The sequence below is a fragment of the Haemaphysalis longicornis genome, unplaced genomic scaffold (assembly GCF_048455015.1).
Source record: "Haemaphysalis longicornis isolate Haplotype H1 unplaced genomic scaffold, Haemaphysalis longicornis Haplotype H1 scaffold_1, whole genome shotgun sequence".
Classification (NCBI taxonomy): Eukaryota; Metazoa; Arthropoda; class Arachnida; order Ixodida; family Ixodidae; genus Haemaphysalis; species Haemaphysalis longicornis.
Window position 1 is genome coordinate 310,907,239 of NW_027526203.1, and position 23,250 is coordinate 310,930,488.

General features: G+C 46.5%; 1 protein-coding gene across 1 annotated transcript; it reads right to left on the minus strand.

Moving 5' to 3' along the window:
* Nucleotides 1-2,165: 2,165 nt before the first annotated feature.
* LOC144159430 (uncharacterized) lies at nucleotides 2,166-2,962 on the minus strand. Its single transcript, XM_077690915.1, has 2 exons — nucleotides 2,951-2,962; nucleotides 2,166-2,710 (listed from the first exon to the last, which is right to left on the minus strand). Exons 1-2 carry the CDS (start codon nucleotides 2,960-2,962, stop codon nucleotides 2,219-2,221), a joined length of 504 nt encoding a protein of 167 aa, XP_077547041.1. The 3' UTR covers nucleotides 2,166-2,218.
* Between the last annotated feature and the right edge of the window lie 20,288 nt (nucleotides 2,963-23,250).

The following is a 23,250-nucleotide window of genomic DNA, read 5'->3' on the forward strand; positions in this document are numbered from 1 at the left end:
GTTTAAAAGTGGTGTCACTGTCATTATAAAATTTTATTTTCCGAATGAACCAGACTTGCACTTTGTTTTTTATGGCGTCTTTAACTGTTTTTTGGGGGTGCTGGGCGGTTCAATAGAGTGAGACATAGACAGACAGACAGACAGACAGACAGACAGATTTTCGCTGGTAGGCAGTCCAAGAAACACGATAGTCTTTAAAAACGGACGTAAACAAGAGTGGTATTGCTATGTTAAAAATGACCCGAACGGCAACACGTTCTTCGAACACCAGTGGATAACTTTCAGCAAACTGCACGTTAACCACCACCAAGAGAGTGTCGGCTGAGGCCCACGAAGAACCTGCGTGATCGTGCCAGACCCGGCACGTACACCAGGCTATGTGCGGGCTTTCGATAACCCCGAGCATGTGTAGTGCGCTACTGCTGAGTACGCGGTAGCGGGTTTGATTTCCATCCATGGTGGCGGTTTTCCTGATGGATTTGGCAAACACAAATGCGCGGAGGTGGATATCTCGGTGCCCACTATGGATCCCCAGATGGTCTCCATTATTTCCTAGTGCATTTCAAAGGCAGTGCTCATAGCCAGTGGAGATTTTGCGTAATCCCTATTCATGTCAAGAACTAAATGACCTCCGAACAAGGAAGCAGGAAAGCATGCCTTTAAGCATATAAGAAAAACTTGTCCTCAATTTGTATTTATCTCAGATGAGGTTACTTTTTCATGCTTGTTAAGAAATATCTACTGTGTGGTGAATATCGGTTGAAAGTTATAGCTTTCCTGGGGCAAACTTTTGTCTGTACCAAACAAAGCATGCTACAATGTATATCTCCTCTGTCCTGGTTCACGCGGGCAACGTGTGACTGCTGCAGCTACAACGAATCAGGAAATACCGGGTTCGGTTGGCGTGACGTTTAGTGCACAGTTTGCCTTACGACACCTTGACCATTCCGTAATTTAGGAATTTGACCGGACATAGCTTCTTTTACACTATATATATAGTTTATTTTTTACAGAAAGAAGTGAAATGATTTTGAGAGAATCCCGGCTCCAAAAGTTTGCGTACCCCGTTAGTGAAAGTCAGGGCAAGAATAGCTGTTCGTGGGAAATGCCCAAACCGTTTCCAAAAGTTTGGAAGCGTGAATTATAGTCAAAGTGTTTATATAAATAACGCCTCAATGTTGTAATACCAACGGCCATGGTTCTTGGTCATTTTTTGTTAATGCTTTCGAACTTCGGTTTTGATACTAATATGTCACGTCCTTGATTATTTCTTGTTACAACACAAAGGCTCTGAGTGGCACGAAATGGAAATTCAAGTTGAGCGTAGTATCCATACTAACTGCTGTAACTCGAGGCTGGAAATGACACAGTAAATTAGCGTCTTCAGAAGTTGCCCAAACTTTTAATACCGGGGTTCCGGTTTATGCGTACTCCTTGATAACAGAAATTTCTTTGCAATATTTGTGAGTGACACAGAGAGTAAAAATTAAACGCGGGGGAGGCTTAGACATATCTAAGAACATGAACGCAAAAGCCTAGTTTCACCTACTGTTGTGCTTCTGTTGTGCTTCTGTTGTGCTTCTGTAGGAATTTATCCTTAACCTTCATGTTGCTCTCGTCGGGCCGCTGCCCCAGCTGCATCCATAGCCGCTTACTGCCGATGGCGGTTACGACAAGCGGAATTCCGAACTGCTCTTGTCTCTTCCCCCATGGCGTACTTTCGCCATCTTCTCCGCCCGCGACCCGGGCCTGGCGTGTCGTCACCCATACCATGCGGAATGAAGCTCCGAGCATGGCGTGTACAAGGCAGGTCGAGAACGTATACAAGGCGGGTCCAGAACGCCCTATGGTCCCTCGCCCTTTCTCAGAGCCCCCTCCGGCGCTGCTGTTTCCCTTTACCGGCGCGTGTTCCGATTTTTGTACAAATACTTCAATGTTTGTTGTACGATTTTCGACACCTTACAACGTTACCTTGGAACCATGAGATCTAAGGCTTTCGCCGTAACAAAAAAAACACGTCCGACAGCGGTTTCTATTTCTGGAAATGAACCACAAAAGTCGTTTCATTGATGACTAATGTTTTATTTCTCACATCCTGAAATGGGTTCTGCAGAGTGCAGATTTCTTGATCACCCGTTTCTTTTTGGTGACCTTACACACTCGCAGCAGGCAAGCACATTTCATCGCACATTGCAGACGTCTGCTTCACCTATTGGCCTTATCCCTTGTAATACGCGCCTCCGTAGCCGGGTCCGCCGTAGCCGAGGCCGCCGTAGCCAGCACCTCCGTTGAGGCCAAGAGCGTTATATCCGCTACCCAGCCCACTGTGGGCGAGGATGGCTCCGCCGCCGTGAATCTTGTTGACGTTGTGGTAGCTTCTCACCAGGAATGCTGGTCCAGCCACCACGCTCGCAAATGGAGGACCGCCGCGCAGCAGAGCGACGCTGCTTCCCACGCCGACGCCACCGACGCCCCCGACGCCACCAGGGCCACCAGCCACGTAGCCCACGCCGCCGTATCCAGGACCGCCGTATCCAAGCCCGCCGTACCCAAGACCGCCGCTCCCAAGACCACCATTGCCCAGACCACCGAGACCACCGAGACCACCGAGACCACCGAGACCACCTACTCCACCGGAACCCACGCCACCGCCGGCTACAACTCCAGCGAATGCTGCATTAATCAGGCTAGCAAGAAGCGCCAAGAATGCCTGCAAGAGAGCAAAAGCGCAATCACCCATTTTATATTCTTGTGGCCCCAAAATCGCTTCTGTGGCCTTAGAGGGTTAACAAAGTGCATAAGTAGAATATGATCTTCTACAATTCTTTGCTTGCCTCAATCAGAATTAAGCAGTATTGTTGCCCTGCTAATGTAAACTTACCGCTTGAAATGATCTCATTCTCGGAAAAAAGACTGTAACGTAATCTATCTGCGATTTTTTCGGGCTTACCAGGGAGTTCATCGTTGGTCTATGTGCTCCACTAGTGAAGGAAGAATAAGGTTCCAGTTTGGCGCACCCCTTTATATACTTCAGCTGCCGAGCCTTGACCGACCAGAACGAGTTTTAACCTCGCAAACTAAAAAGGCGATTCGCTGTGCTTACCCAAACTGCCGTATCTTGTTGGAGAACGGAACACCTAAAGCCTTGGTTTACTTTGTCTACGTTCACGTCCTTTAGTCGTAGATGATACGCCGCGCACGCTACGGTTCTCGTTTCAGGTGTCCTGGATAACAAATTTCGCTGGCACGTAAAGCAAAGTGTGGCTACAAAGCAACGCAGGAAAAACAATAGTGCACTAAACCAACTTCCTGGGGAGGCGAAGGAAACAGGTGAACTCTGCTCTACCTGGAAATTCGCCGGACGTGTGTCTCGGGTATCTCTCATGTTAGGCGAGCATTCGACGACTGGAAACGACGTCAGATAGCGACCCCGAAATACCACCCCTGATGGGCGATACCCACCTGGTCGGACAAGCAATGCGGCCCGCAAGGCAAATCTCGTTCCTGTTTTCCTGATCAGATCCGACCAGAATTCTTATGTAAAGACGACTTGCTACTGCACTTAAAGCATTTGACCTACTTTCAAAATATCTACTTTCTCAGTTTTCCGAGCTAATGTGATTGATATGGATTAACAGTTATTTTAATGTTTATACGTAGGAAAAAAGGAGGCTAACTACATTGCAGGTATTATTTTTTCTTCTATCCCATGAATTTTTCTGTTTGTTCTCCAGCCTGTGCCTTTCTAAAGCAGTAATAATTTCAACACAGTAAAATTTCAGAATGTGGGCTTAGATTGTCTGTAATAAGGTGTTGAATTATATGCTTCGCTCATTGCTAGCAGCTGTAAGTATTTCGTTTTTCTGTGTGCCATAAAAACAATAGTTCTTTTTGCAGTGTACAGTAGGCAAACCAAACCACATTTTTGGTTTACACGCACGATGAATTGCTGACTATGAGGTTCCGCCGTAATGGAAGGCTACGGATTAATTTCGATAACATGATCTTTAACATGCGCCAAAATCTCCACACACGTTTTTCGCACAGCTAGTTGCTTCCATTCCCCGAGTGGTCCTGGGTTCATATCACATGGAAATTCGGGCTCGTTCTGTGATGCTTTGGCCAAAGCTGAGCAAAATTTTTGTAGCCTTCTTCGAGACGAGGCCAGAGAAGTTCTTGTGCGCGTCTTCTGAGTCAAAGACAATGCAGGCGATGGGGGAATCTGTCGGAGATTGAGCGATGCCAGGGCGACAGCCGCTTCTTCGGCTCCTGAGACAGAGACGGAATCCCGGAATTTCCGGGCGGAGAGGATGTTTCTGTTTCCGTCGACCACCATGAAACCGTTGGTCTTTGATTTCGGCTGGCGCAAAGGGTCGTTTGACGCCAGATATTCATCTGACCACGTAGGTAAGGTTCCTTCTTCTTTTTTTATTTTTCAAACATGAGGCACACCTTTTCGTGCATATTCCTAAATAAGGCATAGAAGTGGCGTGCCACTTCAGAGGTGGCCGGACGCCTCAAGAAATAAAAGAGGAGAGGGAGAACACGAAAACGGCAAAAAAGTAACCAGGCAAAACAAAAAGAAAACAAAAGTAAACCAGAAAGCAATTTCGATCATTAAAGAACTTTCGAATGCAGTGGGTGCACCCTAATTAAGCCTCGATTATGTTAGAATGCTTTTTTCTTCTGGTGAAGTATCTAACTACCACATACTACATCGGTACCATCCTGTCCCACATCTGCCTTCAGCAGTTTCACCTACAACACCCCTGAACGCAGCACCCAAGCCTCCCCCCCCCCTCACCCTTCGCTTTTCTGCCGCGCATACCGGGTCTCTCTCACCTACTCCCGAGCAGTGGGAAGGCTCGCTGACAAGCCCGGAACAGCAAGAATCAGCGGGCCATTCGTAAAGCGGTAGTGGCCATCCAGTTGCTTTTTTTTTTTCTAGAACTGAATGAACGTTCATTTCTCTTCAACCTTCAAGCGCATTGCGAACGGGCTTATCGTTAAGCTAACAGCAGATGTAGAATTCACGTAAGTTCCATCCTTTGCGACATAGAAATAAGTATCAGTAACCGTTAGGTGACGATGATGATGATGATGGTAATAATCAATCAATTTATTTTCAGTGCCCAGGAACGACGGTGATGTCTTAGTGCTGGTACACTAACGAAAATAGGAAATAAAACATACAATGACATGACACACACAAAACGGATCACTAAAAATACGCTACAAAGCACACAGAAAGGTAATAACAATGATATGACACACGATGTACGGAATAGTTACACAAATAATATACTAGGTAAGTGAGAACCCAAACAAATAAAAGATCGTGAAGTAAGCATGAAATCGTATACAAACAAGAAGTTGAAGAATATGCACTAGTGTGTAATGGAATGAGCAAGGAAGGTACGTGGCGAAACGAGAATATGTGGATGGATAAGGGCATATACTGTTACCTACAAACAGCACTGCTCAGCTAATAATATTAAAAGTGTTCGTGTTCTTGTTGTTGTTGTTGATGATGATGATGGTGATGATGGTTGTGGTGGTGGTAGTGGGGGTGGTGATGGTGATGATTAGATGTTCCCCCTATATTATATATATATATATCGGGGTGTCAGTTGTCAACCACCTAATTGCCTGTTTTATTCAAAATATTTGTTGGTTCTACCCTCAAGAAATTTTATCGACTTTTCATTCCACACTTGCAGGTTTTCCTCCCCATGCACATTTTTTTCTCCCTCCACTGAGCTCTTGCTGTTCTAAATTGACATCTGGTTGATTTTTCTCCAGCGCTCTAACCTCTTCCCTACTTTTCTTCCACCTGCACTTCAGCCGCCTCTTCGCTACCTCCATGTCACTGAAATTCAGGCTCCCCCTCACCCCAAATCCCAAAGCCTCTGTCAACGTCGTTTCCCCATCGCCCCCCGGCGCGGTCTTATCTCCGTGAATATTATGAGAATAGGCAGTATGGTTTCCCGATCCCTGCCGCAGCATACACAGGTTTCATCTTGTTGCCTATATTTACCCACGTATATCCGTGTTCCTAGGTACCGTGTCCGTGCTTCAAAGAGCAACCCACTGCCTGGCGTGTTGCCATAGAAACCTTCCTTCTTGATTTCTAGTAGATCTCTCTCTCTCTCTCGCTCTGTGTGCGTGCGTGCGTGCGTGCGTGTGTGTGTGCGTGCGTGCGTGCGTGCGTGCGTGCGTGTGCGTGCGTGCGTGCGGGTGCGTGCGTGCGTGCGGGTGCGTGCGTGCGTGTGCGTGCGTGCGTGCGTGCGTGCGTGTGCGTGCGTGCGTGCGTGCGTGCGTGCGTGTGTGTGTGTGTGTGTGTATGTGTGTGTGTGTGTGTGTGTGTGTGTGTGTGTGTGTGTGTGTGTGTGTGTGTGTGTGTGTGTGTGTGTGTGTGTGTGTGTGTGTGTGTGTGTGTGTGTGTGTCCTGTAGGTCCCCAGGGTTTTTTTTCGTTCTGTTTCGCAAATTCGTCGTCTCCAGTGCCTTTACCTGTTCTTTAACTGTTGCGTAACCTCACTTTCACCTACCGATTTTCCGTACTCTTTTATCCTGGCTGGTACTCAGTCTCCAGTACTGTATATATACTGGTACTGTATACATACTTATACAGCACTGGTACTGTATATATACTTATATCCCTACACACTCATATATACTTAGGCACTCTTGCGGCCCATTTTTGCCCTCCATATCTCGAAGTCTACTCAAATTTGATTTTGCTCTGTGCCTTCCTTGCCTCAAAGGACGACCAGCCCATGTACTTTTGCTAGCCTTTGTACTTTTGTAGGGGCCCTTGCACAGTTTTCTATAGGCCCCTAGAGCCAGTCTAATAGGCACAGCAAGCACCCCATGTCTCCCTCCCCCCTTGAAAGAAACTTTCCTAGTGGTCATGTCCCCCTAGCCCCCCCCCCCCCCCCTCTTTGCATACGCCACTGATATCAAGTGTATGAGGAGTATCGCTTGAACTAGAAGCTTAGGAATAAACTTTGCATCTATTCAGTGAAGAAGTCTAGACGGAATTCTCTTCTCTGATACATGCAGGCAACGCGTTAGCTGCTGCACCTCCAATCAGTTTTGAAAGACCCCCGCAAGGGTTTGATTGGCATGGCGTTAAGCCTATAGGGCTTAGCGCCATGCCAATCCTTACATAATTGTGGCCATGCAGTAGGGCTGACACAGCTTCTCCTATACTAGCGTCACTTTTTTACAGAAAGAAGTGAAATGATTTTAAGAGAAAGCCCTGGATCCACAAGTTCCCCCTGTCCCGATTATACAGAACATAGATTTCAGCTCAAAAACAATCGTTTATAGGAAGCTCCAAACCATTTCCAATGCGTAAGGTTTGCAATCTTGAATTATATTAACGCCTACAGGCATGCTTGATTTGTTCATTAAGCACATTTTAGGCAGGCATATTATCAACGGTCATGGTTCTTGGTGATTTTACATGAATAAATTCAAACTTTGCTTTTTTTAGGGGCTTAGCAGCAAGAAAACTACTTCGCACGCCACGGCGTGTCGTGACGAGGCAGCCTAGGCATCTAGTAGCTGCCATCTATGTCTCCGTGTGCAGCAGGATCGTCCTCCAAAATATCAGGCTCCAACCTATTCTCCTCGCCCTCTCTGGATGCGCCATCGAATGAGGTTGCCACCTGGTTTCAAGCGGAAGGTACACACACCAGTCTTAACTCTACAGTTCTGGCCTTGGAAACAACTACAGAGCCTACGCTCACGTGTACGCTGATGGTCGACTGACGGCTACATCGTCGGTGATAGAGATCTGGATCCCTACACATCGCACTACCATCTATTCCCCACTTCGCTACAAGACATCTACGACATCTACAACAGCTTCTGAGTTGGCTGGACTGCGCGCTGTTTTGCATTATATTCCAAAGCAACCAGCCAAGGAATGGGCCATATTCATGGATTCTTGTTCAGCACTCGAGAGTTTAACATCACTGGGAAACCAATCTTTTTGACCTACAAGTAATACAAAGGGGGCACAGCGGGGAACTGCGAGGGTTAGTACGCACTGCGGAGTCGACGGAGATGTCGCAGCTGACTAAGCGCCCTCTTTTTCCCGCAGCCTTGTTATCAAGCGCTGCCAATCCCCTTCACGAGAAAGGATGCAGCAATGTTCGCATACTGGATCGCAAGGAAAACGCACTTGTTTATCTTGGCTGACGCAACGCAACAGTACGCACATCTGCACCTAATCTACCCCAAATGCACCTGTAGGATGCCACCTTGGCTTAACAAGAGTGAAGCAGCCATCCTATATCAACTGCGGTTAAATGTGGCTTTCAGAGGGCGTTACCTGTTTAAATGCAGCAGGCATTTTAACTGTGCTCACGACCGGCTTTATAGATAGCGACCTGCCCATCGCAGCGGGCGACAATGAGAGTCAGAGTGCCAAAAAAGAAATTCCCCCGCATTTCCCCGAGGGGGAGAATGTGAAAGTGCGAATGCACGGTTGTCGTCCCGCTTGCGGCGCTTGCGCTCGGCCCCCGCAGCCCACCGCCTCGCCGCCTTCTCTTCCATCTCTTCCATCGGGTTTGTAGTATCACGTGTACACCACGCAGTTATCAAGCCGCTATAACGCCGCTGAGTCGCCAACGCACGCCGCTGACGACGTAGTTTGAATGCGTTAAAGATATAAGGCGCGTTACTCACACTGATATAAGCGTGGCGTCCGTGGCTTAGTCGGTAGAGCGTCGCGCTGCGGCCGCAAAGTCCTCGGATCGAAACCTGGCGCCGGATGCTGTTTCTTTTTTAAATATAGAGGAGCACTGCGGACGCCGCCGCCGCCGCCGCCGCCGGCGGTGGATGGTTTGGGGTCTCTTATAAAGTGCATTCGCACTTAAAATTACCTTGCAGGGACGGCGCGATCCGTCAGGTGAGCTAAGTTTTATCCCCAACCTCGCCACCTTCACTTAGTTCGCAGTGCAGCCTGCGACTGCTCGCATAAAAAGTAGCGGCTGCACCAATATATGCCAATTGTACCGATCACTGCCTATACTACCGGACAGCAACGAGGATTCGCGGTTAAGTCTGGAACCGTTTCTTAATATGCAAACGTCAACGCACACAAGTAAACCCCACTGCTATTATATCCTTTATGTGCAGTCTTTATTTCCAAGCATTTTCGTTCATTTAAACATCCGCAAACTTCGCAGACATTCGCTTTACATCGAGGAGCTTTTATTTGACATGAAGCTCGTCTATGCAGGGGCAAATTTCACCGGAAAGGCTCGAATTTTTATAAACACCCCAAAATGGACATTATGTGCATTGACATGTATTGACGAGGTAGAGTACTTTATTAAAAAAACAATGAATGCCTAACCTTCTTAGGCGACGCGAAATAAATATTTCGATGAGCGATCCGCGATAGCCGCCGGCCGCCAGATCTACCACGGCAAGTTTGGTCGTATGGAGGGATCTGTTCAAGAAGAACGAAATTTTTTGTTTGTAAGTGCAATAAATTTTTACCTTGATCTATTAGTATATTATACCTTAAAGGGACCCAGAAAAGCCTTCTGTAAAAGTTAGAAAAGGCCTGTATTGTCGCGTAACCCCAATATAGCGATGCAATGCCCTTGGAATTATTTATCTACTTTCAGTATTAGCTGCGCCAGAAGCAATTAAATGCACCTCTCCCCACTTGCCGATCGACTCCTCCTCCCTCTCTGCTTCCTTCAAAGCCGCTGGAAACACTGGGAATAGCCATGTGACATCGCGACGCTCGACTTCCGTTCTGCGCTAGCTACATTCCTGCGCCTAGGCACGCGTCAATCGCTGCGGACCCGCCTTTGCCGCCTTTGCCTCGGGATCGCGCAGGAAGGAGGATGAGCAGCCGGAAGCCAATGGCAGTGACGCATCCGGCGGCCGACCTCGCCGGCAATTGCGCGAATCAGGGGGCGCCTTCGCCGTTGCGTCAGCCGCGGCCGCCGTTGCGTCAGCCGCGGTCGGCTCGCTGTGGAGTCGCGCTCATCGGCTGAAAATGGCGATCTTCAAAAATTGTTTACAAATTATCCGTACAACGTATGGGGCTCACACTTGGCTCAAAAATCCCCCGTTATGTGTTCTACCACCTGAATGCATTTGGTTGCCACCTTCACAAAGCTTTTCGGGGTCCCTTTAAGGATGCGGCAAAACAGAGATGCTTGCCGAGCTCGCATGAAGCATCTTGCCTTTGCCGCGAGATGGGCCACTCATGCGTCTCGGAAAAAGTCGAAAAATCTGCCCTATGCGAACGAACTCAATAAATGTATTCTTTTGTTGCGACCTCCAGACGCTAGTGAATGCAGCGGGTGTACAAGGCCACTAACTTTAACTATCATAAAATAATGACTACCGATAATTCTTTCAGTGCCACTGTTCATGCTATCCGCACTAACCATATGTGGCTGCTATGTGTACTCTCACAGTAAACAATGAACCGTTTCGAGATTTCACTGGGGAAAAAGGTAATAAAACAATGCGTCACTTACGTAGAGCATGACTTCATTGCCATACTTCTATTGGAATAATTTTTGCTTTTGTTCTTTATATTTTTTTTCGCTGCTGCTTATTTTACTTTTAATCCTTTCACGCTTTACCTTTCTGTTCTCCCCTCGACATGAAATGATGCGTACGCCACCGTCTCCGGGCGACGCAAAGAGACTAAGAACATGGAGCGTATACGCTGCCTGAGGCACCGCGCTCAGCTTAAGCGGACCTCAAAAACAGCAATGAATGAGCTTTCCTTGGTATGTATCCGAACACAAAGCGTCTTAAAAAAACATTCTTTGTACGCGTTGCAACAGCACCAACCTCCATAATGAGTTGTTTAGGCTGTTCTGTCGCGCACTGATTATCCGAAAGCGTCACTCGTCAGTTGACCGTACGGTGCACGAAAGTGTTGCTGAGGTTATAGGTGCAGAAGGCTACATGGAGGTGCGACGGCCTCAGCTAAGATAGATAGGTGCACCTCCTGTAAGGTAGGCGGCCAGCGGTGGTCCGAACCACTGGCACATTTTTCCTTTCGGGCGCCGCGCGGCCAGGCCGGACCGTCGGCGCAGGCGCGTTGGGCGCGTTCTGCCAACCCCGCCGTATTTCGCGGCCGCCAGCAGGCGCCACCCAGCGCGCACGTGCGCTTTGTGACATCACGGTTGTTACATACAGGGAGAGGCCCATTGAACGCTCGCCGAATGTTTCTTTCTGTTTCTCACCTTCCTTTTGATGCACTACATGCAAACTGATTCGTCCTGTTCATGTTTTCTGTTCCATGGTATAGAACAAAACACACTGAATATTTTTGGGGGTTTAATTTTTTCGGATGTACGCGCCCTACCAAACACGTGGAACGCCATGTAATGCAGTAGCAAATGTTACCAGCTGTGGGCAGTTTTTTTTGCGGATGATATCCGGATGTGTGCACATTAGGTTGACGCCAGCCAGATTCGTACTTTCACTAGCCTAGCCAAGTAACAATTTTGCGTTGAAGAACAGTCATTTGAGGCCACAGTCGAACCCACAGAATGTGTGCTCTTCTGCTAGTGTGAACCGGCAAAGACTGAGCACAACGGACCGAAAGAAAGACAAAAGGAACAATGATGGGAGACCGAGTTCAAACGTCTACAACGGAGAAACGGGGATTAAATGCAGCGCTAGCGCGGTGCACTGGCGTAAGACAGAAATAAAAAAAACGGGCCATCTTTACTTACATGAAACCGGGGGAGGTTCGAAGCATGCAGTGTATGAGTGTATTCAAGGATCATCAGTCTCTTTGTTGCCCCATGGCGCGCGCAGATTGGGTGCCGGAGAAGCGCCTGTGGGAGGAGCAGTCGCGCGCTTCCCGAGGCGGTATCACACACACTGATACTCGCGAAAACGACTACCACACTGCCATACTCGAAAAACCTTAAAGGAGCCATGATGAGAAATTACAAGTTTGTGTTATTCGAAAGATTTTGTGTTTATAATGCCCCCAGCGCTTGTCCGAATGCAAACGATGCTTTATTCTCCGAAAAATTAACTAATTTAAGTTAAAATTTTTATTTTGGCTCTAAGTCGTGCGTTTTCTTGGTCTGCAATGACATCACGGGAACCGACCGCTCTGCAGCCGATTGGGAAGCCTTGTTTACCGTTACTAAACCTAGATGGCGCCATTATACTGTAGAAAGCCATTTTCTGCATTTGGTTTGTTTTCGACCGCATTTAAACGTGGCTTGTTTTTCTTCAAGAAGAAAATAATCGTTTCGTGAAACATAGTCCTCGATCGACAAATATGGTCACGTAAGACACCGTTGCTTGCGCAAATCGGCTAGTGTCGTCTGAGACAATGCCAAAGCCCCGCAGTCCTGCGCAGCTAAACGAAGCATACTGCGTGCAGTATCAACAGCAGTACGCATCGGTCATTCTATGTTTACGTGTACTTTCGTAACTTCTACTGTTTGTGACACTATTTTACGGCTTTAAAAAAGAATGTGCCCTAAATTTAAGCGTAAATAGCTCGTTCGGCAAGCTTATAAGCTCTAATTTTCGTTTGCTTTATGTCGCCGTCCGCCAATCGCAGAGCTGGCTGGTATGACATCGTAGGTTCTGTTGCGGGAAATGAGCTAGTGGGTCGCATGGCCATTCCCTTTTAGGTGCGACGCATCTCTTTAACTCGCCTTGTCCCTCCGGCGTCTTCCGTCGTCCGTAGTACGCATCCCTCCCCCATTCTCCTCGCCGCGCCAGCTGCGCGCTAGCGCTGCTCTCACCGCAGCGCCATCTGCGTGTTAACCCTCGCTCCCGTCGCCGTGGCAGCTGTGCGTCAGCGCACGTTAGCGCTCGGTTAAACATCTAACACATGCGCATGCGCTGCTCTCTCTCATTCCCCTCACCGTTAACGCGCGGTATATATAAACGCGGCAACTGCGCCTCTCCGCTCAGTCGTTCCGCCGCTCCGATGACATCCGATGGCCACCGATGATTTGATAGGAGACTAACAGGCCTGCTATCGCGATGGTGTGCTAAACCGTACGTAATATATAATGGAAACAACAAAAAATTGACACGCTAAATGGAAACAACATAACGGAAACGCAACGGAAACCCCACGATGCGTCGCATCTACCCATGGTTCCCCTCGCGGGAAGATGGTGTAAATTTTTTCCTAATTATGTAGCTGATTTTAGCGATGTTTACGTTAAAAGTGGTGTCAGTATCATTCTTGCGAGGAAATGTTTTGAATGAACCAAACTTTTGTTTTCTCTTCATGGTTCCTTTACAACAAGAATTGACATGAGTAAAATTTAGATTCAAGGGGGGGGGGGGGGAGTCCAGAAGAACTAGGGGGGAGGAGGGGTCTACACACCCCCTAGGGGGCGCATAGGGAAGTCAGTGAATGTGACTTTCCAGATGTACCATAACCACGTCTTTATATAGTTTCCACGAACCATTATCTTCGATTTTCCGTGTTCTAGTTCATATTTTCCCGTTCGCTTTTCATTTGTCTATGACTGTACGTTCTCTAACCGTGTGTGTGATGTGGATCTTACATAGCCTCGCTGGTCATCCACATTTACACGGGTGAACGACTCATAACTTTTTTTATTCTTTTATTGGCTTCAAACTTCAGAATTACTGTGGACAAAGAGATGTAGGTTGGAAATAAGGTGGCAGAAGTTGTTCATTCTGTACAAGCCACACAAAATTCGACGCACAGAAAAATTGGCCCCGTATCTACTTCCCTCGCATCCAAGTGTCGTCGAAATACGATACACTTTTGCCAACCCTACCATGTAGCACCCTCTCGTCTTTCCCCTCCCATTAGTCCCTTTTCTCCTACCCTCTTGTTCCTCTCGTGATGAATCAACGGATTTTTGTCCAATTCGATTCCCTTTTTCCCTTTTCATTTCTGTTTTTTCAACCTGGCTTTTGTTTTGTTTTTTTAGCTTGGTACGGCTTAAGGTCGAGCTCGAACTGTCTCGTTTTACTGTTTGCGTTTATTTCGCGTATCTTACGCACTTTTTTACCGTTGTTTGCATTTGGTTTGCGATTGTAAAACGAATTGAACGGGTACTCCTAAAAAAGAACGCCGGTTATCTATGTTATAGTACGCCTGAAGCTGCCTCCTCAGTAAGGAATGTGGGCATACAGAAGCCACAGCAGCAGTTTTAGTAGTTTTGGACGTTTTGCATCGATATACTCCCTTCTCAAGATTTCTTTTAAAGGGGCCATGAAGTTACAATACAACTTCGTTTTATTCGAAATATTTTGGTGTTCTGTTGTGACCCCAGCGCATTTGAGGCAGCAAATGATGTTTTATTAACTCATAACTTAAGCATTTTAGGCCAAAATTTTGATTTTTCCGCTAAAGCATGTGTTTTGTGACGTCAGTGATGACGTATACAGCGTAGGTACCTAAACGAAAGTTAGTATGTTGATTAAGGCTGCTGCGAACGGCGAAACGTGTCATTTGTTGCCTTGTTTACCATGTCCCATTATACACTACACAGCGATATCGTTCAAGGACTGCTGTCCGCACTTGCTCTATTTTTGACCCGATTTGTATGTGGCTTACTTTTGTTACGGTTGATAGTAATCATTCGTCAAAAATGGGGTATGCTCGACCAACAGATTCCCGTAAGTGGCAATGTTGCTTATGCCATTTGGCAATGTCGTCTCAGACAAGCCTAGCGAGACCGAGGGCTGTGCGGCGACAACCGGCATAGTGCGCGGCGTATGCACTGTTGCTTCGATGTTTACGTGCTCGTATGTAACCACCATTGTTTACCCCACCATTCTTACTGGTATAAAAAGAATGCGCACTTAATTTAAGCGCAAATAGCTCTTTCTGCAAGCCTGTAATGATGATGATGACGATGATTGCTATTGGCTTCCCCTTTGTAACGGGGTGATGCCATGTCATCTTACCAAAAAGGACTAATATACCTATGTTTTATACTCTTGGTTTAATACTAGCGCTGCTTAGGGCAGGCGCACAAAGCTTATTAGGCACAAAAACGTTTTTTTTTTCTGTTAGAGGTAGTAGCTGTCCTAGGCAATATTCCCCTCTCTGCTTTTCGTTCACCAGTATTCTAATCTTCTTTTCGTTCCCTCGACAGCCTTGAAGTTAACTTCTCTGTGCTACCCATAAATACTAGGGCTTCTGGAAGCCGAATATTTCCCTGATGTAGATTTGGATGGACACCCTCACATTGTAACACTGTGTTCCCCATAGTTTCTGTTTCTTTTCCGCGGACCACGCATATCCCATGAGTTTGTGAATACTTCCCCACAAAGCTCTTAGTTCGCAGGCAACCTGCTCTAGCCTGAAAAAGCAAAGCACCGCCCTGGGAATTCTCGTAGAAATTTTCCTTTCTGATGTTGAATTTCTCAGCCCTGTACATCTCTAACGACGTTTTGGCTGTCATTTTTTCTCTCCATTTGTTCGTTTCGATGTGCCTTGCCTCGTTTTTGGTTACCTTTGCTGTCTTTGATTCTCCACTGTTCTTTCCGTATTTCATCGTTAGCCTTCTTGTCTTCCTTAACCACTGCGTGTCCACGCTTTTCAAGTATAGGTACCTAAAAATATTAGCTACCCAGCTTCGTTGATGCATTGCTCTCAACCTCATCTCAAAACATATTTTACTTTGTGCTTCTCAAACTTCAAACATCGCCCAGCCCATATCTCCCTGTACTGCTTCTTTAGTTGTTTTTCTATGCTCGCCCAAGGCCAAACGGCCTACCGTTCTCTGGTTCACTTCAAGGACTGATATAACGTCTGATTTTAAGCCCAGTACAGCATTCGCAAATGTGAGACCCGGAACCGTTATCCTTTCCACATTCCTCTCACTACTTCATATTTTTTATACACCCAAAGAGCTCCATGGTTCATTATAGTGGCGTTTCGCTTTCCCTTACCCTTAAGTTGCTCCTGGTGAGTTCTTAAGTAGTTATCCCTTCATTTATCCACACTCCAATATTTTTATATTCCTTTACTCTGGGTTATTCGCCTTGCTGGATAGACACTGCGTCAGTGGTAGTGTCATTGAAAACCATTGTTCCCGATTTTTCTGCGCTAAAATTCAAGCCGAATTCGGTGGCTTCCTGGCCGCTAATATTTATTAGCCGTTGCAGATCGGTCTGGTTATCAGCTAAAAGAACAATGTCGTCTGCGTATAACATTGCCGCAATGCGCTGTTGTACCACTTTGTCTTGCAGCATATGGGTTAGGCTGAACCCTACTTGACTTTCTTCAAGTTTCTTTAATAACCCTGCCATAGTCCCCTGTAGTCCCCGTTTAATTTGCGTTTGATTTTGTCGGCCTCAGCCAATCTAAACTAGCTGTCCATAATTTCGCCATGAGTGTAGGGCGGCAAAATAGCTAGGGTGTCGCAGGCCTCTTCTCTGTTTTCCTCATAATATAGTTTGTTTTAGTGATGTTTCGGTTAAAAGTGGTGTCAGTGTCATTCTAAAATTTTATTTTCCGAATGAACCAAACTTGCACTTTGTTTTTTATGGCGTCTTTAACTGTTTTTGGGGGGTGCTTGGCGGTTCAATAGAGTGAGACAGACACACAGACAGACAGACAGACAGACAGACAGACAGACAGACAGACACAGACAGACAGACAGACAGACAGACAGACAGACAGACAGACGGACAGACAGACAGACAGACAGACAGACATATTTTCGCGGGTAGGCAGTCCAAGAAACACTATAGTCTTAAAAAAGGGACGTAAACAAGAGTCGTATTGCTATGTTGAAAATGAACCAAACGGCAACAGGTTCTTCGTACGCGCCTGGATAACTTTCAGCAAACTGCACGTTAACCACCACAAAGAGAGAGTCGGCTGTGGCCCACGAAGAAACTGCGTGATCGTGCCAGTCCCGGCACGTACACCAGGCTATGTGCGGGCTTTCGATAACCTAGAGCACGTGTACTGCGCTACTGCTGAGTACGCGGTAGCGGGTTTGATTTCCATGCATGGTGGCGGTTTCCCTGATGGATTTGGCAAACAAAAATGCGCGGATGTGGATATCTCGGTGCCCATTATGGGTCCCCAGATGGTCTCCATTATTTCCTAGTGCATCTCAAAGGCAGTGCTCATAGCCAGTGGAGATTTTGCGTAATCCCTATTCATGTCAAGAACTAAATGACCTCTGAACAAGGAAGCAGGAAAACATGCCTTTAAGCATATAAGAAAAACTTGTCCTCAATCTATATTTATCTCAGATGAGGTTACTTTTGCGTGCTTGTTAAGTAATATCTACTGTGTGGTGAATATCGGTTGATAGTTGTAGCTTTCCTGGAGCAAACTTTTGTCTGTACCAAACGAAGCATGCCACAATGTATATCTCCTCTGTCCTGGTTCACGCGGGCAACGTGTGACAGCTGCAGCTACAACGAATCAGGAAATACCGGGTTTGGTTGGCGTGACGTTTAGCGCACAGTTTGCCTTACGACACCGTGACCATGCCGTAATTTAGGAATTTGAACGGACATAGCTTCTTTTACACTAGTTTATTTTTTAGAGAAAGAAGTGAAATTATTTTGAGAGAAACCCGCTTCCAAAAGTTCGCGTACCTCGTAAGTGAAAGTCAGGTCAAGAACAACGGCTCGTGGGATATGCCCAAACCGTTTCCGAAAGTTTGGAAGCTTGAATTATAGTCAAAGTGTTTATGCCACATTTCGTTGTTCATAACGCCTCAATGTTGTATTACCAACGGCCATGGTTCTTGGTCATTTTTTGTTAATGCTTTCGAACTTCGGTTTTGATACTAATATGTCACGTCCTTGATTATTTCTTGTTACAACACAAAGGCTCTGAGTGGCACGAAATGGAAATTCAAGTTGAGCGTAGTATCCATACTAACTGCTGTAACTCGAGGCTGGAAATGACACAGTAAATTAGCGTCTTCAGAAGTTGCACAAACTTTTAATACCGGGGTTCCGGTTTATGCGTACTCCTTGATAACAGAAATTTCTTTGCAATATTTGTGAGTGACACAGAGAGTAAAAATAAAACGCGGGGGAGGCTTAGACATATCTAAGAACATGAACGCAAAAGCCTAGTTTCACCTACTGTTGTGCTTCTGTTGTGCTTCTGTTGTGCTTCTGTAGGAATTTATCCTTAACCTTCATGTTGCTCTCGTCGGGCCGCTGCCCCAGCTGCATCCATAGCCGCTTACTGCCGATGGCGGTTACGACAAGCGGAATTCCGAACTGCTCTTGTCTCTTCCCCCATGGCGTACTTTCGCCATCTTCTCCGCCCGCGACCCGGGCCTGGCGTGTCGTCACCCATACCATGCGGAATGAAGCTCCGAGCATGGCGTGTACAAGGCAGGTCGAGAACGTATACAAGGCGGGTCCAGAACGCCCTATGGTCCCTCGCCCTTTCTCAGAGCCCCCTCCGGCGCTGCTGTTTCCCTTTACCGGCGCGTGTTCCGATTTTTGTACAAATACTTCAATGTTTGTTGTACGATTTTCGACACCTTACAACGTTACCTTGGAACCATGAGATCTAAGGCTTTCGCCGTAACAAAAAAAACACGTCCGACAGCGGTTTCTATTTCTGGAAATGAACCAGAAAAGTCGTTTCATTGATGACTAATGTTTTATTTCTCACATCCTGAAATGGGTTCTGCACAGTGCAGATTTCTTGATCACCCGTTTCTTTTTGGTGACCTTACACACTCGCAGCAGGCAAGCACATTTCATCGCACATTGCAGACGTCTGCTTCACCTATTGGCCTTATCCCTTGTAATACGCGCCTCCGTAGCCGGGTCCGCCGTAGCCGAGGCCGCCGTAGCCAGCACCTCCGTTGAGGCCAAGAGCGTTATATCCGCTACCCAGTCCACTGTGGGCGAGGATGGCTCCGCCGCCGTGAATCTTGTTGACGTTGTGGTAGCTTCTCACCAGGAATGCTGGTCCTGCCACCACGCTCGCAAATGGAGGACCGCCGCGCAGTAGAGCGACGCTGCTTCCAACGCCGACGCCACCGACGCCACCGACACCACCAGGGCCACCAGCCACGTAGCCCACGCCGCCGTAACCAGGACCGCCGTAACCAAGCCCGCCGTACCCAAGACCGCCGCTTCCAAGACCACCATTGCCAAGGCCACCGAGACCACCGAGACCACCTAGTCCACCGGAACCCACGCCACCGCCGGCTACAACTCCAGCGAATGCTGCATTAATCAGGCTAGCAAGAAGCGCCAAGAATGCCTGCAAGAGAGCAAAAGCGCAATACGCCATTTTATTTTCTTGTGGCCCCAAAATCGCTTCTGTAGCCTTTGCGGGTTAACAAAGTAGATAAGTAGAATATGATCTTCTACAATTCTTTGCTTGCGTCAGTCAGAATTAAGCAGTATTGTTGCCCTGCTAATGTAAACTTACTGCTTGAAATTATCTCATTCTCGTAAAAAAGACTAACGTAATCTATCTGCGATTTTTTCGGGCTTACCAGGGAGTTCATCATTGGTCTTGTGCTCCACTAGTGAAGGAAGAATGAGGTTCCAGTTTGGCGCACCCCTTTATATACTTCAGCTGCCGAGCCTTCACCAACCAGAACGGGTTTTAACCTCGTAAACTAAAAGGTGATTCGCTGTGCTTACCCAAACTTCCGTATCTTGTTGGAGAACGGGACACCTAAAGCCTTGGTTTACTTTCCCTACGTTCACGTCCTTTAGTCGCAGATGATACGCCGCGCACGTTACGGTGCTCGTTCCAGGTCTCTTGGATAACGAATTTCGCTGGCACGTAAAGCAAAGTGTGGCTACAAAGCAACGCACGAAAAAAAATAGTGCACCAAACCAACTTCCTGGGGAGGCGAAGGCGACAGGTGAACTCTGCTCTTCCTGGAAATTCGTCTGACGTGTCTCTCGGGTATCTTTTATGTTAGGCGAGCATTCGACGAATGGAAACGACGTCAGATAGCGACCCCGAAATACCACCCCTGATGGGCGATACCCACCTGGTCGGACAAGCAATGCGGCCCGCAAGCAAATCTCGTTCCTGTTTTCCTGATCAGATCCTACCGGAATCCTTATGTAAAGACCATTTGCTACGGCACTTAAAGCATATGACCTACTTTCAAAATATCTACTTTCTCAGTTTTCCAAGCTAATGGGATTGATATGGATGAACAGTTATTTTAATGTTTATCCGTAGGTAAAAAGAAGGCTAACTACATTGCAGGTATTTTTTTTCTTCTATCTCATGAATTTTCCTGTTTGTTCTCCAGCCTGTGCCTTTCTAAAGCCGTAATAATTTCAACACAGTAAAATTTCAGAATGTGCGCTTCGATTATCTATAATAAGGTTTTTAATTTATGCTTCGCTCATTGCTAGCAGCTGTAAGTATTTCGTTTCTCTGTGTGCCATTAAAACAATAGTTCTTTTTGCAGTGTACAGTAGGCAAATCAAACCATATTTTTGGTTTACGCGCATGACGAATGGCTGACTATGAGGTTCCGCCGTAATGGAAGGCTACGGATTAATTTCGATAAAATGATCTTTAACATGCGCCAAAATCTCCACACACGTTTTTCGCACAGCTACTTGCTCCCATTCCCCGAGTAGTCCGGGGTCATATCACATGGAAATTAGGGCACGTATTGTAATGAATTGGCCAAAGGTGAGCAAAAGTTTTGTAGCCTTCTTCGACACGAGGCCAGAGAAGAAGTTTCTGTGCGCGTCTGCTGAGTCAGAGACAATGCAGGCGAAGGGGGATTCTGTCGGAGCTTGAGCAATGCCAGGGCGACAGCCGCTTCTTCGGCTTCTGAGATAGAGACGGAATGCCAGATTGTCTGGGCGGAGAGGATGTTTCTGTTTCCGTCGACCACCATGCAACCGTTGGTCTTTGATTTCGGCTGACACCAAGGGTCGTTTGACGCCAAATATTCATTTAACCACGTAGGTAAGGTTCCTTCTTATTTTGTAATTATCAAACATGAGGCACACCTTTTCGTGCATATTACTAAATAAGGCCTAGGAGTGGAGTGCCACTTTAGAGGTGGCCGGACGCCTCAAGAAATAAAAGAGGAGAGGGACAACATGGAAACGGCAAAAATGCAAGAAGGCAAAGCAAAAAGAAAACAAAAAAAGCAGAAAGCAATTTAGAAATTAAAGAACTTTCGAATGCATTGGGTGCACCCTAATTAAGCCTCGATTATGTTAGAATTCTTTTTTCTTCTGGTGAAGTCTCTAACTACCACATACTACATCGGTACCATCCTGTCCCACATCTGCCTTCGGCAGTTACACCTACAACACCCCTGACCGCAGCACCCAAGCCTCCCCCTCCCCTCGCATTTCTGCCGCCCATACGAGGTCTCTCTCACCTATTCCCGAGCAGTGGGAAGGTTCTGAGACAAGCCCGGAACAGCAAGATTCAGCGGGCCATGCGAAAAGCGGTAGCGGCCATCCAGTTGCTTTTTTTCTAGAACTTAATGAACGTTCATTTCTCTTCAACCTTCAAGCGCATTGCGAGCGGGCTTATCGTTAAGCTCACAGCGGACGTAGAATTCACGTAAGTTCCATCCTTTGCGACATAAAAATAAGTATCAGTAATCGTTATGTGACCATGATGATGATAATGATAATCAATCAATTTATTTTCAGTGCCCCGGAACGACGGTGATGTCTTAGTGCTGGTACACTAACATAAATAGGAAATAAAACATACAATGGCATGACACATACTACACGGATCACTAAAAATACGCTACAAAGCACACAGAAAGGTAATAACAATGATACAACACACAATGGATGGAATAGTTACACAAATAATATACTATACTCCGTTTCATACATCAAGTGCAACGCTGTGAAGGCTACACAATTAGTCCGCAAAGAAAGAAGGTGTATCGCTCCGCGCGGTTTCCTAGCCGTGTGGTCTAACGCGTCGCTCTGGAGAAAAGACGCTGAATTTTGAAGTACATGAGTTTGAAACCGCCTTCGGACGTTTCTTTTTATTTTTATCACATCTCCTGCGAGTTCAATTCTAAATTTTATTTCGTTCCCAGTAACTTAAACACTACGCGCATACGGTAATGAACTGCACGTATGGGTTCATTGGATGCAAACCGTGCTCATTTGTGCGGGCCGAAACAAGCTCGCACCGTTGTTTGACCAGCAATGGCGATTTGATGTGCAGCTGTCCCGCTCATGGCAGTCCTTTCAGCAATGATTACTCTGCAATTTTTTAGCGAAATGAAAAGTTCTTTGGCACAGCTAATGTTTGGGGTGAATGCTTGCTTTGTGCACAGTTTCAAGTCGCGCACGTTCCGCGACTAGGTTCCTGAGCCATGGAAACTATCCCATAGAAATTCATGGGGAGTAAGATTTGACAGCGAATTACACAAAAAATATTCAGAAACCTGGAAATGTTCTTTTAGTGTTTTCATCTTCACGTTGACTTCTGGCTTTTTGCCAAATATCACTTTCCTAAAGTGGTTTTGCTAGGTTCCTGAGAGGTTGGAATTTTGAGCGAGAAAGCTGGGTATGTGTCGGGATTCTGCAGCATTGTCAGTTTACCTCGTTGATTCTAGCTAGAACTTTGTGCAAGAAAAACACGTTTATTCAATGATTACTTGGCACAGCTGCTCCTACCAGGGTGAATTACCAACATTTGCTGACTTTCAACTTTCGTTTTCGCCGTTGCCCTGATGATCCACTTCTTTCTGGGCCTCTCTTAAAACACTCAGCATGTTATTGATTATACCGGGCCATCAGCAGAGCAACGGGTGCAGTTTTTACCGAAACAGTTTGGAACCGACTTTGGCACTGCACTGTGGACTAGCGCGAAGCACTTGGTGCGAATAACGTATCATTTGGTATTTATGGGAAAGGCCAGAAAGCAGATTTCTGTTCCTTAGAATGCTGATTCCTGGCACAGAAACGCATAATACATATTTTGTTATTCGCATCTTTCCAGTCCGAATATATGCAGCGTTGTTGTGAATTCTTGTGTGTGATTTATTTATTTCTTCATTACACTTTTCACCCCGGAAACAAGAGCTATATGTTCTTTTGTAATTGAAAAGAGAGCTATTTAAGCTAGGCTCTTATTCGCAAGAGAATCATGCATAGGTCAATTGTTTTTGCTTACGAAACCTTGATATGGCCTGTTTTTCTGTGTTAAGGAAATGTCTATGGTATAGGTTAATGCTGTGACAAAAAACAGTACAGCCTGTAAAAGGCTTGTCTATAACACAGCTTTCGTACTCTCAGCCTTATCCTGC